The sequence below is a fragment of the Cynara cardunculus genome, assembly GCF_001531365.2.
Source record: "Cynara cardunculus var. scolymus isolate 2C chromosome LG 2, CcrdV1, whole genome shotgun sequence".
In the NCBI taxonomy this organism is placed as follows: Eukaryota; Viridiplantae; Streptophyta; class Magnoliopsida; order Asterales; family Asteraceae; genus Cynara; species Cynara cardunculus.
Window position 1 is genome coordinate 70,085,627 of NC_037529.1, and position 16,668 is coordinate 70,102,294.

At 31.7% G+C, this 16,668-nt stretch overlaps 1 protein-coding gene across 1 annotated transcript; it reads right to left on the bottom strand.

Annotated features, from left to right (window-relative positions):
• Window positions 1-7,588: 7,588 nt before the first annotated feature.
• LOC112507975 (transcription factor JUNGBRUNNEN 1) lies at window positions 7,589-9,122 on the bottom strand. Its single transcript, XM_025112738.1, has 3 exons — window positions 8,805-9,122; window positions 8,160-8,455; window positions 7,589-8,045 (listed from the first exon to the last, which is right to left on the bottom strand). The coding sequence occupies exons 1-3, from the start codon at window positions 9,031-9,033 to the stop codon at window positions 7,635-7,637; spliced, it is 936 nt and encodes a 311-aa protein (XP_024968506.1). The 5' UTR covers window positions 9,034-9,122; the 3' UTR covers window positions 7,589-7,634.
• Between the last annotated feature and the right edge of the window lie 7,546 nt (window positions 9,123-16,668).

Below are 16,668 nucleotides of genomic sequence, written 5' to 3' on the forward strand. Positions count from 1 at the left end.
GGATACCTCATCCTAGCATGACCGGTTTTGGGGCTTGCGTTGTGCGGCTGCCAGAAACAAAACCGTGCGACTACTGCTTTGTGGTATAGCGGGCATGTTAGTCAAAGCGGACAATATCATTGCTACGGGGTTCTGGGGGCGTTACACAGAGCTTCTGGTCTTCACGACCAGAGCCTCTGGTTCTAAACCACACTTAGAAAATATTTCAACATTCCGGACCAGAGCCCCTCTGGTCTCTCTTCCAGAGCTTCTGGTCTTCACGACCAGAGCCGCTGGTTTCACACCACACGCATACATGTATAAATCATTTATGGCATGTCATGCATACACAATATCATGTATTTCAACTTAGACATGCATATTTCACGTAATCCACATAATAAACATGTATAAATTACTTCAATCCCAAGTTGTCTCAAACCTGGTTATAACATTCTTCCCCCCTTAAAAGAATTCTGTCCCGGAATTCATTCAAATAACCATGGATAAGATCTGTCCTAGGTGTCGACAATATCATTAAGGAGAATGCAAACCAAAATCAATGAAATGCTTCAATTGTGGTGAGATTGGACATTCATCGAGATACTGTCCAATAAATAAAAGATGTTTCAATTGCAAGTCACCAGATCACTTTAAAGACCAGTGCCCACAACTCAAAACTCCACAACTAAATTTGGGAAATAGTACAATAAGTGGTCGAGGGAGACCAAGTATGACTAGAGGAGGGCTAGAAAGGGCGTAAGGACGATCTTTTCAGATAACTAAAAATGAGGTAGAGGCAGTTCCAGACATGGTAACARGTACATTTTTCGTAAAACTCCATACATGCTAAAGTGTTATTTGACTCGGGTGCAAACTTCTTGTTTGTATTCCCATCATTTGCCTCATATGCTCATATGAATTCTGTGCTACTTGACGATAAATTAGTAGTTGATACTGCTAATGGTCAAGTATTTGTTAGTTATATGTTTAAAAAAAMTGCACTATCATGATTGAGGATTGTGAGATATCTATCCGATTGTTTCCCATGCCTATGAAGGAATTTGATGTGGTAGTAGGAATGGATTGGTTGGCAGAAAATAAGGCTAGCATCGTTTGCAATGAAAAGATGATTAGAATTATGTTACCTGACAAAAGGATAGTCATAAGTTATGGTGATCATTAGGATCATCGTACCAGTTTACTATCTGTGATGAAAGCCAGAAAATGTATCCAAAAGAAATGCCAAGAATTTTTAGCCTATATAATTGATGCTAAGAAAAAAAAGAATAAGCAAGAATTAATTCTGATTGTTAGTGAATATCTGAAGTCTTTCCAGAAGACTTGTTAAGGCTACCTCCAGATAGAGTTATTGAATTTAGGATTGATTTGTTACTCGAAGCAACACCTGTAGCCAAAACACCATATAGATTAGCCCCATCAGAATTGAAAGAATCAGTGACTCAACTGAAGGATCTACTTGATAAGGGTTTTGTTAGACCAAATACTTCATCTTGGGGAGCTCCGATTTTATTTATTAAAAAGAGGGACGGGTCAATGAGAATGTGTATAGATTATCGGGAGCTTAACAAAATGACAGTTAAGAATAAATATCCATTACCCAGGATTGATGATTTATTTGATCAATTAAGTTGGGACCATGTTGTGTCACACGAAGGAATCAAAGTGGATCCATTCAAAATTTGTAAACGAGTTGGACCAGTAGCTTACCAATTGGAGTTACTAGAGGAACTTAGTCTGATTCACAATATTTTCCATGTGTCAAACCTAAGAAAATGCCTTGCTGATCCTAGTATGGCAATACCACTTCCGGAGATTAAGTTGGATGACAAACTAAATTTTGTAGAAACTCCAGAAGCTATAACCGATCACAAAACCCTGTGTATTGAGAAACAAGGAAATAAGTCTAGTAAGGGTGTCGAAAATGAGGGTTAGACATGAATGTCTAGTGAGGTTCCCTTCTATGTAATGCAGGGTCATGATCACCAAAACGTTTATTTCAAATCATTCATCTTATGAAGTAAAATTAAAAACATACTGCCTCGATCCATCGGACCTCTGGTTTCAAACAACACTTAGAAAATATTTCGACAACCAGGACCAGAGCCCCTCTGGTCTCTCTTTCAGAGCTTCTGGTCTTCACGACCAGAGCCTCTGGTTCTAAACCACACTTAGAAAATATTTCAACATTCCGGACCAGAGCCCCTCTGGTCTCTCTTCCAGAGCTTCTAGTCTTCACGACCAGAGCCGCTGGTTTCACACCACACTTAGAATATAATTCGACATTTAGGACYAGAGCCCCTYTGGTCTCTCTTCCAGAGCTTCTGGTCTTCACGACCAGAGCCTCTGGTTGAACCAACCAGACTTAGAAAATATTTCAAAACCTTTTTTCAAGACCTAAGACCAGAGCCTCTCTGGTTTCTCTTCCAGAGCTTCTGGTCTTCACGACCAGAGCCGCTGGTTGAACTAACCAGAACTTCTGGTTCAAAAGACATGACCAACCAGAGCCCCTCTGGTTCAACGCGTAAGTCAACCAGAGCTTCTTTGGTCTGTTTTTCATAAAAAGACTAAGTATACAAATCTTTTTGAAATACCATTTTAAAACAAAGAATTAAATTACTAAGCTTGTTTCTCAAAGATATAAACTTATTTTCCAAACTAATAAATCCATAAAATATTTTTCATAAATAACTAGCATCCTCTGGTTCCATTATGAGGGTCAATCAGAGCCCCTCTTGTCTTTGCAAGGTATAACCAGAGCTAATCTGTTTCCTCATAATCAATGCTTTTACCCAAAACATCAACAATCACGAATTATATTATCTCCAATACCATCACATCATTACCACCATTTCTACTAAAGACAACATCTCTAAATCCTCAAATCACCAAGAAGTGAGAACTCCAATCTGTTGTAACTTTAATAGTTATCATGGTAAGAGTTAGACTATGCCGATATCGTCCCACCTTATATCCTCCCAATAATCCCCTTTAAATGATGTTCCACCCTTATATCCTCCCATTCATTAATATGAAGTAGTTCATCCAAAGACAGACCTCAGTCACATGTCAGAGTGAACCTGTTCATAATCCTCAAACCAAATGATGGTTTCAACATAGGTTTATACTCAAAACCTTTTATTCTCAAGAACAATCTGTTCTTCCCAAAACAGTTTAAAACTCTGTTTTTCTGTAAACTCTTTCAAACTGTTTTAAAACCCAGATACTGTTTAAATCTTTCCAAAACAGTTCCAAAAAAACAGATTCAAACAACAACTTCTCAAGGCTGTTGAAGAACACAATTCTATTTTATATTTATCAAAATCAAAATCCAAAATAACATCATAAAACTGTTAAAAACAGTTTATCATCTTAACCTCAAAACCAATATCAAAACTCAATAGTTATAATCAACGGTAGTTTAAAAACTCACAGTTTATAAACAAAGGTAGTTTTAAAAGAAAACTCACCTTATCAAACAGCTTTCTTGATGAAAATCACACAACAAAAACTTTATTCTTAACACAGAATCTTCAAGAACACCTTACTCACACACATGTTCTTTTTCTAAAAGAGTGATAGTGATAAGGATAACCTTATCAAACTCTTTTTTAAATACTCTCACCAAGGCGGTGGAGGATTTTAATAATAAAACTTCAAAGGCGGTGAAAGCTTTTGTCCAATAGAAATAACTTTGGGCGGTGGATTTTGTATTATAAAATTCATGATTTCTTAACCATGAAGATATAAGCTTTAAATAATAGAATAATGATTCCACCCGAATAGTTTATCACAATAAGCACCACCTCATGTATGCTTCACACCACATGTATGCATCTATAAATCATATATGTCATGTCATCTTTTCACATATATGCATGCACAATATCATGTTCACATATATAGTTCATGCATTTCTATTTTGGTATGCATATTTCACGATCTGTAACACCCCAAATCCACACATTGCATATAACACATATTTCATATATAGAATACATGTTTTCCCTACATAGGTCCTCGATACAAGAGTCTGTAATATAAAATACACAACCCAAAAATTCCAAAAGTACATGCTCTTGCATCTTAACATTTATGCTTCCAAAACAGCTAAGCATATAGAGAAGTAATTCACATAACATCCTTTCCCTTATAATCATTACCTGCACACATAATTTGAAAACACGAAAATGAGGGTTAGACATGAATGTCTAGTGAGGTTCCCTTCTATGTAATGCAGGGTGAGAATCACCAAAACGTTTATTTCAAATCATTCATCTTATGAAGTAAAATTAAAAACATACTGCTTCGATCCATCGGACCTCTGGTTTCAAACAACACTTAGAAAATATTTCGACAACCAGGACCAGAGCCCCTCTGGTCTCTCTTCCAGAGCTTCTGGTCTTCACGACCAGAGCCTCTGGTTCTAAACCACACTTAGAAAATATTTCAACATTCMGGACCAGAGCCCCTCTGGTCTCTCTTCCAGAGCTTCTGGTCTTCACGACCAGAGCCGCTGGTTTCACACCACACGCATACATGTATAAATCATTTATGGCATGTCATGCATACACAATATCATGTATTTCAACTTAGCCATGCATATTTCACGTAATCCACATAATAAATATGTATAAATTACCTCAATCCCAGGTTGTCTCAAACCTGGTTATAACACGTTAACCGGTGGGTACCCGTCGGGACCGGGTACTTGGTGGATACCAAGAAACGAAACAGACAAATACCCGCTATTTTTTAATAAAAATATTTTATATGTTTATTATATTTAATAAACTAAAATTGAAATTAATTTACCTTTTATTTATGTAATTACTAGTTTTTAGTTTCTATCGGATTAGTTTTCATCGTTTGTAATATTTATTTCTATACATTGATACTTTGTAATAGACTAATAATTATTTTTTTATAATATGAATTATGAAATGATGAAAACTTAAAAAGAAAATAGACACCGGGTACCCGGTACCGGAACCAATTTCAAGTGGTCTCGGGACGGGTTCCGGTTCCTCCATAACATGAACCGCCGTTTTCGGTTTTCGGACTGGTTCCATTAATTTTGATCGGGTACCCGTCTTTACTCACTCCTAATAAAAATGATACTTTTTCCTTTTTAAGATTATATATATATATATATATATATATATATAATTTTAAATCATCTTTAACAAGATTTCAGTTTAATAACCTGTCAAATTACTATTATATTTTTTCAAAACAAATAAATTGTATTTTAAAAAACTAACTAAAAATACATAGTTTTCATATTTTATAAAATCATAAAACATATTTTAATTATAAAAATCAACCCTAGACTATTTCCTTCTAGAATGTTCGAACACATGCTAAAGTCTTGGTTTGTTTTATTGTATTATTTTACTAAATATAGAAACAATATCTAAACTGTTTTAAAAAAAATTAATTATTCAAAGAAGGTCTAACGGAACCATCTTGGTCATTGGTAACACTCAATGAACGTCATGAACACCAGAAACATCAAATAAGAAGAAACACAGAGCAACACATGAGTTACGTAGTTTCACCATTGGTATGGTGATGTATGTTTACCGGAAACGAGAAACTTTTATTGACGAACAACACATTATGCTTAGCGGCACCTGGATCTTTGGCCTTCATGAGAAGTCAGGGTTCAAACTCACCAAAGGTAAAGAGAGCATGTGAGTTTAACTACTTTTTTTTATCAACCTGGATATCTAACGCACTATGCGAGCTGATTAATCCCAGGACGACCACCTGCTTGTGAGTAGCCTGGAGTCACCGTATTTGAACCTCCGAGACCACAAGGGGATTTTTATTCCTCCTTGGATTTGATCATGAGATCTACAGACACTTTTGAGCTTTGGAGCTCAAGCTCAAACCAACCAGACACCGCTCTTGTGGTTGAGTTTAACTGTCGCATTTGCCATATATGAGTATTATATACTTGGAAAAAGAATATCAAAATTAAAACGTCAATATGTGCTTAGTATCTCGATGATATCTACCATTAAAATTAAAATAGGGCTTTTTGCCTCTCAAGTCAGGGCTATCAGATGCGCACCTGGCCAATAGGGTATTTATATTAAGCATATATGATAATATCAATTCGATCCAAACATAACAAATTAGGAATTTCGAATTTATCACGAAACATAGTCGATTTTTATTATAGAACAAGTGCCCAAACTCCTTAAAGTTTCTATTTGCAAATATATAAGGCACACAATCATGCTGGATCATAACATACAACGTTGCCATATTTCCCAAAACTAGTTGTTTCAGTATTACCAAAGAGCACAAGCATGTGTGATCAATTATAGGGCTTGAATGTGGAAAATGTTCTTTTTTTTTTCTCGTGTTTTCATGTTAATAGTATTTCGTATCACAACATTCAACAACAATATCCATCCAAATACAAAAACCATCAACACGTTTCGCAAATATTCAGTGTCAAAAGTGCATCATAAGAATGTTGTGCTCAGCCTGGAATACAATCATGAAGTTGAAAGTACCAGAAATTCCTAGAAGCATACCATCAGAAAAGCTTCCTTGATCAATTGGGTAGATCAAGAAAACAACAGTTGCAGTTGCAACCAGAGTTGGATATGCAACCACAATCCAAGCTCACATACCCAGACAGAAACTAAGTTCCCACTCACGACACATGTAACAAGCTACACCAAGTAAGAAGTGTAGAACAGTTAGTTCATAAGGACCACCATTGTATAACTATTCATCAACTGATATTGTTTCCCATATTGGGTAAAAATGCAAACCTATAGCTACAGTAGTAGAATTTAATGACTTCTGAAATAATATTGTTTCCATAAAGTAGAGATCCATAAACAGGTTCACGAATACCATCAACATCACTGGAGGAGCAGCAATGAAGGGTGGTCCGTTTGGTTTAAACTTAGCTTCCAAGGGTCAAAAGTGTCTGGAGGTCCCAGACTCCGAAGTTTGAATCCGAGGAAAAATAAAAGTCTCATTGTGGCCACGGAGGTTCAAATGCGGTGACTCCGGGCAACCCGCGAAGCGGGTGGTCGTCATGAGATTAGTCGGCTCGCATAGCGGATTGGATATCCAGGTTAACTAATTTTTTTTTCAATGATAAGATTAAAAAGTTTCTTTTAGTATTTAATTATACATTATAATCATTGAACATCCTTTTTTAGAAACTCTCAAAACACGTTCAATACACAAAGTGTGATTTTTTTTTGTCGTATATGCGCTATCTGTTTCTGATAATTCAGTAGATAATATTTGAAAAGAAAAATTAAAACTCAAAATCTTCAAATTATTTCAAAAAGGCGAAAACATTCTAGAAATCCAGCTATACTGCTACAAGATTAATACAGTACATTCTCATCGAACTATAAAGATCGGCTATAAAACACTGTATATGCTAGAAAATTATGTCTGGTTTTAGTAGATGACAACAAACTCAGACATTGTGGATTTAGACGAAATCCGATGTATAGAGCAAGATAGAATATCGCATAAAATTGCATCAATTAGTTATACGGTACAAGCTATAAATAGCATTGGTTTTACCGTACAACTAGTTGATACAATTCTATACAATTTTCTATACTCAATATTACAACCCAGCAATATTACGTGAATGAAAAAGGATCGGCAACTGAAAATTGGCCCACAACTGATCTAAGATCATCCCAATCTCCATGCTTAATGAACTGGTTCACATCTAGACCGGAGAAGCTAGAGCATGATGCCGTCGTCGATGGAGGTTGATCGGATGTTACTGTCGACGATGTTAACTGTCCCATAATCAACTGGTTTGATCCATGGAGGTGTTGTTGTTGGTGATGAGTATGAACGAATGGTTTATTTTCATTGATTACAGGAGCTTGAAAGCTAATGTAACTTTGCATATCGTAATCGGAGTCTCCGCTGCTTGTATCAACCACGGGCGGTGATTTACTGGTCGAGATTTCTCTCCATTCTGGTAAGGTTTTTTTGTGGCTCGGAGATCGCTTTAGAATTCTACACAATGTCCATACTTCCTGCATGAAGATAAGGTGTTTGATATAAGTCTCGTGTGTGTGTGTGTATATATATATATATATATATATATATAAGAATCTAGATGTGATTCGTTAAGCAGGTTTTGTTCTTACAGCTTCTAGAGCGATGGATTTATCGTCGATTTGGTTGTCGGAATGAGGTGGTGGAAGACGGAATTCGTGCATCATCCATTCGGTTTTGGTGCCTTTTCCGGCACTGCCACGGTAGTAAACGAGAGATTTCTTAAGGCCGATGCAGACTGATCCATCGCCGGAATAAATTGGACGATCGATGCCGGTAGCTTTCCAGAAACCAGATCCGGTGACTCTGTTGGGTCTTATGCTGTTCCTATACTTCCTGCCTCTTCTGCAAAAGAAGTACCACTCCTTCTCTCCTGCATTACTGCCTTCTACACCATTTTTAAGCGGAAGAAATCGTTACTTAATTGTTTGATGCGTGTTTTTAGATCTAAATTACATTTATAAAACAATAACATATCATTCATAATTGAGATCATAAACCCTAGAAATTGAACACTTAATTATCTGCACTATTTTTGTTTCATGCTCTATCTGATTATGAACAACAAAGTGGCCAGCATCATCAGTCATCCTCTATATTCTATAATTTGATTAATTTCCTCTTCCAATCTTCTATGCTGATCGAGAATTCCTAGCTTTATTAATTAATCCCAAGTTTAGTATTGGTTTTGCAGAAATAAAACAAACATGGCTGGAAAAAAACAATTGAATACATACTTGGAAGATCCCAAGGATCGTATTTGTAGATGTCAATCTCCTTGATGAGTTCCATACTGATGGGTCTATTCTCAACCTTCCTCAGCAGATAAAATCCAACAAGCTCTTCATCCAAGGGATGAAACCGAAACCCAGGCAACGGTACGTCTTCTTCTTGATCATCAACTAATTGCCTATTATAGTTATGAGAGTACTTACTATTCAATAACTGCTGCTTCTGAGTATCCATAGATTCTTGCAACAAATTTCTGAATAGACTAAGTATAATAAGAGGATTGATTGCTAGAAATTAAAGGTGGGTTTTCTTTTGCATATTGTATGAACTATGAAGTAGTGAGATTGTATGTAAAGAGGGTTTGAGGAGCTAAGTATAAAGGATGAATATTCCAACTTGGTCAAAGTCATGAACATTGACTTGGTGGGTGTCTTGAGGGTCCAGAAATCTAAACTTCTTCAAACTTATCAAGTCTTCGGTCCTTTTTTCTACCCACACAAGTTATCATTGAGACGAAAATTGGAACATTCATGCAACAAACAAAGAAATAATGTTCTCTTCTCACAACATGTCCACTTCATCCTTTTCTTTCTTCAAAATTACTTTATATGTACACTTTCAAACATTATATATGAGATCTCTCTGGATGGTAAGACCTCTGACAACCAGTACATAATGTGATATTTGATATGATTTTTTATTTATGGCTAGCATTAATTAATATAGTGACTAAACGTATATTTGTTTTACATGTACTTGGTTCAAAATGTGAACATTTTTGACGTGTCTATGAAACAAAAATTACATATAAAAAAGTTTTACATTACAAACTGAATACATATGAAACAAATATATGTTTATCAATACATTAAACATTGTACTTAGATGGAAAAAGATCATGTGAAATAAAATCTTTTAAAGTAGAAGTTCTCATAAATCTCACAAATTTTAGAGTTTGTATATGTATGTGTGTGTGTGTGTGTGTGTGGGGGGGGGGGGGGGGGGGGTTGTAAGAAATGCAATTTTTCGTGAGAAATATAACTCTCACATAATGTATGTGAAGATACTCTTATATTGTGCGAAAGTTTGTGAAAATGACCGCCTTTAAAGAAACTATGAAGGTACACATTCGTGTCTGTCTTTGCCACCTTCACAAAATATAACGTATAACATTTACTCAATATAAAGTTACCTTCACAACTTTCTCAATCTCTTTTTTTTTCCCACCCGATCCCAAGTCTTATGAAATTAAAGCAAAAACTATTAAGTCTTATGAAATATAAGTTTTTTTTTTCAATCCATTATGTGACACCCTCAACATTAAGTCATAAGTTTCAAAGAAATTTCGACATAAATTATTAGACACTTGTCATATGCCTCTTTCATAATATGTGAATTATTTGTATCCATTAACACCATTCACATCCCAAATTAAAAGCATGTATATATTATACTTTGAATAATATAAATTTAATCCATAATTTATATTTTATTTATCTATTTATTGTATGTTATTCATCCAACATTTTAATGAATAAGATATGGATAAACGAAATTTAACCATTAGCCGTCTATTATTTGTTATACTAATGAGTAGAATATGGACACGGTAAGAACTTCAATAAGCAAGATAACAAAATAACCATTATCTGATTCATACCCAGTTACCCAATGCCATTCATCAAAACAGAACTTTGAGGATAATCTATTAGCCCTTACACTTAGAGGATGTTTGGTTAACGATATTAAACAATAACAAATGAAATTGAAAATAAAAGAAACTGTTTATTTGAATCTCTATTTCTTTTTTCAAAGGAAAACTGATTTGTTTGTGGTAACCGTGAGATCCAATGTGAACCACTCGCTTGAGATATTTAATGATATTTTTTAAATAAGCTAAAAAAGTAATATAGTAATTCTATTTTTGACAACTAATCAAAATATTTAATTAAAATTAGTTACATAATATATCAATTACCTAATATACATTGTATTTTAAAGACGCTTGTGAATCAAAACGTATCATAGTGATAACGTTCACAATATATTTTCTTTGTTTTATTATGTGTATCATAGTGTGCATTTTCGTCATTTTCAATGTTTTACAAAGGATATCACATTGTATATCTTGTATATATATTTGGGTATCATAGTGAATATCGTTTGTAGATATCACAATATGTATCTTGTGTTCACATAAGGTTCATCGGAATAAGATTCGCCGAAGAGATGAAAGAGGAAAGAATATTTATAATCCCTAAAATGCCCTTAATTAATATTTTAAGTTAAAATTACCAAAATTATTAATTTCCTAATTTAATCTTTGATTTGTGGTTGAGTTTAGATCTCATGGTACCACAAACAATATATATATATATGGATCCATATTGTTTGAGCTGAAAATGAGAACATGCTTTATACCATTCTTCGGCTAATTTTTGGCATTTGACTAGTAGGCTTTAGTGCTTATAATGCTAATAATTTTTTTAATACATTTGTTCTAATTAAGTAACTATTTAGCACATGTTGGTTTTATATGTATCTAGTCTACACTCTTATTATGATCTAAAGTTTGAAGTTCAAATATGCCCTTTGTTGTACTTCATATGTTTGAACTTTGAAGTCACCTTAGGTTATGTGTAAAACTTTATTTTTACTTTATACAACCCCCAATTAAGTTTGAACTACCAAACTAAACTTTAGATAAAAACATGTTTCAAGATTTCTTATCAAGGTAATCCCATTAATTTGACGATTGCATGGATTCGTCAAGGGTTCGTTCTATCATTGACAAAATGACAATGTTGTTCTATTATTGGTTAGCTATTTCAGAACCTCATAATTTAACGATTTGCATGGATTTATTGCCAATGGCAAAAATATTTTGACGATTTAGCTGGTCAATTTTTTCACTTTATTTTTGAATTATGGTCATTTAAAAAATACCCTTTTGTTATTGCGTGCGCGCGTGCGCACACACACACACACACACACACACACACATATATATATATATATATATATATTATTTTTACAAATTTGGATCGAATAGGGCCGTAGAACGGATTTCCATACAAATCCGAGTCAAATAATAATGATTTGAAGCACATCAATTTTCACATTGAAGCAACAAATGCATGTATTTTTGGAAAATCCGGCGATTTAAAAAATCGTGAGGGACTAATTAAATTAATATGAAATTTCTATGTATAACCTAGGGTTAAATTTAAATTGAACTGTGTTATTTTTTCCCAATCTGAATACTTAATGATCATAATTCTGATTTTTATATATTTATTATGTTTGATTAATAACTAATACTTATATGTTAATTGGAAAAATTCAGTTTAAAAAAGGGAAAAAACAAAGTCTTAGGGGTTGTTTGACAGTTGCTGAATGGTTTGGTCCAGAATGATTAAGAGGCTCTCATGATATAGTGCAAAATGAAATATAATTGTTTGGTAATTGTGTAAAATGAAATATAATTGTTTGGTAATTGTGTAAAATGAAATTAGAGCTCTTAATGATTAAGGGAGATCCATGATACAAAATCATTTAAAGGGTTTTAGAACCATTAAGAGACAATTTTTTTTTCTGACAAACAAGATTCACCTCTTAATGATTCAGAAATTGTCTCTTAATGAAACTATTAATAAGTAAACAAACAACCCTTAATATAACTATTTACAAATACCTAATCATATATCATCGTATTAAATTAAATAATATTGAGAATTCCATAGATATCCTCACATGTATTACGTATGAATAAGAAATTCTAAAATACAATGTCAAACAAATTTCTTGACAAATGATGAAAGAGAATAGAAAAATAAATAAAATAAATAATAATAATAAATAAAATCTAAAAGGCACCAATAGTTGGTTATGAAATTGTCAACGATGTCATCCTATACTTATTGTACAAATCTATACAGAAGACCAAAGAGATTCATCTTAGAAATAGAGGGAAATCGTGCCAAGTATTATGTAGCTACTTTAAAATATATATTTTTAAAACTTACAAAAAAAATATTATACAAAAATGTCTATTATATGAAACATATGTATATAAAAATTTAGACTCCTAAGTACTTGACTGATTCTTTTTTATTTGGATAATCAAATTATTTAAGATTAATAACAAAAATTATAGTAAAACTTCATTTTTTGGTCCTTTGAATTCTTTCCATTTTAATGACAAATTTGTTTATGGGCTTTATTTGTATAATTTTTAATTTTGGGTCTTCTGCTAATGACCATGACCATTATGATGAGTATTTTGGTCCCTCTCTTCCTTGGGGTGAGTTTGGTATCTATACATATCGGACATGACATAACAAAAAAATTGTTCAACATTTGATAAGACAGAACTCGACATGACAGAACAAATAAAATGATCAATTTACCCTAATGAGTTGTTTATATCATTTATATATTTTGATTAACTTACATAATTTATTAAATTATAATAAAATATATATATTTTTAACAAGATATATTATTAGAAAGTTTTCATCAAGATGATTAAAATGACACAAAAATAAAAAGCTTATGTAGTTTATAAATTTTATTTTATACCTTTTCTTTATTATTATTATTTTTATTAATGTTTAATAAATTATATAAACTAACCAAATATAGAAACCATACAGAAATAATATTTTGAGAACAATAAAGTTAAAAAGTATAGCATACAATAAATACAATTTAAATATGAACAAAATGTAAAGAGAGATGTGTATTTGATGTTTTAGAAGAGAATTACGTTTTATTTTAAGATTATATCGGTAAAATATAGATGTGTTTCATCTTGTTTCGTAGGGTAATGATGAAACACGTCTGTTCCACTTTGTCTTACTTTATTATCATCTATTCCACATAAAAATCATGTCAAAAATAAAACAATAATCCTTATCATTTCTATTATGTTATATCTAATATAGCAAACACACGTTTAGAGGTTGTTTGTTTACCTCTTAATAGTTCCATTAAGAGGCTATGACAAAAAATAAGTATGTCTTTTAATGATTCTAAAACCCTCTGAATAATTTTGTATCATTGGTCTCTCTTAACCATTTTAATCATTAAGTGTCTAATTTCATTGTAAACAATTATTAAACAATTATATTTTATTTTGTACTATATAATGAGAACATCTTAATCATTCTAATCACTTAATCATTCTGCATCAAATCATTCAGCAACTGCTAAACAATCATTAATAAGGTAAAACAGTTTATAAACCATCCCCTTCCTCTTTCCTTGTGGCTGTTCCCATCTCTAGAAAAGATGTGGAGCAAATCGTAATAGCAAGGAGATTGGTTCCCTTATAAATAAATTGATTAAATATGTATATGATAATGGAGATATATTATTATCCATTACCATTATCATTGAAATGCCTAAAATATTAGAAAAATGAAAAGCTTTAATAAAAATCTTTTGCATTAAGATGTTAAGGAACAATTTGCAGCGTCATTATATATCTCTTTAAATAAAATAAAAAAGGAATACTATTCTATTGCTTTTCAAAAAAAAATGTTCTCTTTGTAATCTAATTATATAGATAAATAGTTATACAGGTATTTGGTTTTAGTTTCAAAAAATTAATAGTTTATGATTATATCTATAACTCTTAGGTGACGTTTGTTTTTTAAAATGTGATGAAGTCTGAAGTCTTATTTCACTTCTGATTTATAAGAGGTGGTGCTGAAGTTTGAAATCTGAATCAATAAGATTGTTTGTTTTTGTATTTTATCCATTAAATATTATAGTGTTGAATTTATAGATAACTTTATACAATTTCACATATTAATTCATCATGATGAAATTTACATTTAAAGTATATAATTAACATTCATCTAAATGAAAATATATCATTAACGGTGTTTAACACATTTACATCCTATTAAAATACATTAATTGAGAGGGGTGATGATTGATTCGGTAAGGATCGAATGAGAGAAATGATCGGTTAAGATTAATCAACTGAGAAATGTCGTTGTTGAGAATTTGAAGAACAATAAGAGGCAAATAAGAAGTTGGTTTACCTCTTATCAGATAAGAGGAAAATAAGACATAACTGCTTCTGAAAAATTGAAAAAAACAAACAGTCTGAATGGTATTGCCTCTTAATGAATCAAATATAAGGGGCTGATAAGAGTTTTTTTTTTATAAAAAACAAACAAGCCCATAAAAATTTTTATGAGGTGTGGGGGTGTCATGTCCTATTAAGATGCTTGCAAGTGGTCATGGCTTGTTCTTCGGGTAGGGTAGAGTGTCTCCCCTTTGTTTGTCTTACTTTCAGCCGTTTAGTTTGTAGGTATTGAAATAGAATTAAATTTCATTCTTTATAAAAATAAATTATAAAAATTTATTTTATTAATTGATTATTACAAAAACAGTTTTAACATATTTTAAAATTTATATTTTATATAATACTAATATTGATATATTCTTTTTCAAATTTATATTTTATCTAAAAATAAAAACCACATAAAACCGTATTATATCGATGGAAAAAATAAATAAAATAAAAAATATTAAAATCGACATATATATGAACTAAAAAAACAAAGTAAAAGAGTTGCAGACAAAAGAATAGAATAGAAGTGGTGATGACCAATGAATGGACGAATGGTGACGTAGGTAAGGAAAGACTGTGTGCATAGTCAAAATTAATAAATCATAATTTTGTGGTTTTGATTCATTCAAATTCGTTTGCAGTTGATCGTCATGTCTATTAAGTAGACGGTCAACAATTGTGTCTGCTTTTGGCCACATATATATATAAAATCTCATAAACACATACTTAGAGATTGTTTGTTTACTTTTAAAACCTTTTGAATGATTTTGTATCATGGGTTTTCCTTAATTATTTAGCACCTTAATTTCATTGTAAACAATTACCAAACAATTATATTTTATTTTGCATTATATCATGAGAGTCTTTTAATCATTCTGACGACTTAAATCATTCTACACCAAACTATTCAGTAACTATCAAACAACCAACTTAATTAGTTAAGAAGATCTAATTCTTCAAAATCAAAATTTCAAAGAAAAAAAATATTTATATCCAACAAATTTTCTATTTTAAATATTATAATATAAATTATATATTAAAATATTTTTTACAATTAATAAAATATTATTCTCCCCCATAAACATTTAAAATTAAAGATTTTCATTGTTAGGATTCATAAGAAATCATCTCTTTTATAAATAATCATTTTTAAAGAATTATTCAATTCTAGTGTTTGGAATTGCTTATTTGAAACAACTTATATTTTTTTATAAAACCATTTATCAACTTATTATAAGTCAGAAGAGTTTAACTTCTTTAAAAACTCCTTATTACCGGTTTGGCACCGATATAAATTGTTTTTATTTATTTATAAAACACTCAAAAATGCTTATTATTGGTGTCACACCGGAATAAGTTAATAGGTTGTTTTTATAAGCAATCTCAAACATCCCCTAAAATATTTTATCATTTCTTGCATATATATTTTTTCGTTTTAAAGAATATGTCAAGCAAATCTTCATCTTAAAATATATGTAAGAGATGCTTTAATTAACGAACTTTATATAATACGATAATACATCATTCTTTTGTTTTTATAATTTATTATAGGAACTCTTTTTAATTTTTGTCATCAACATGCCAGTCTATTTAGACCCAGCCTTTTCTTCTAAGGTGATGGTCTTTTACATAAACACTTTTGTGTGTATATATCTATATTATATTAATAAGTATTATATTAATAAGTATTATATTAATAGTGTATATATCTATATTATATTAATAAGTATTAGATCAAAAGTCTTAAAGCATAAAACACTATTAATTTATGTAAGAGATTT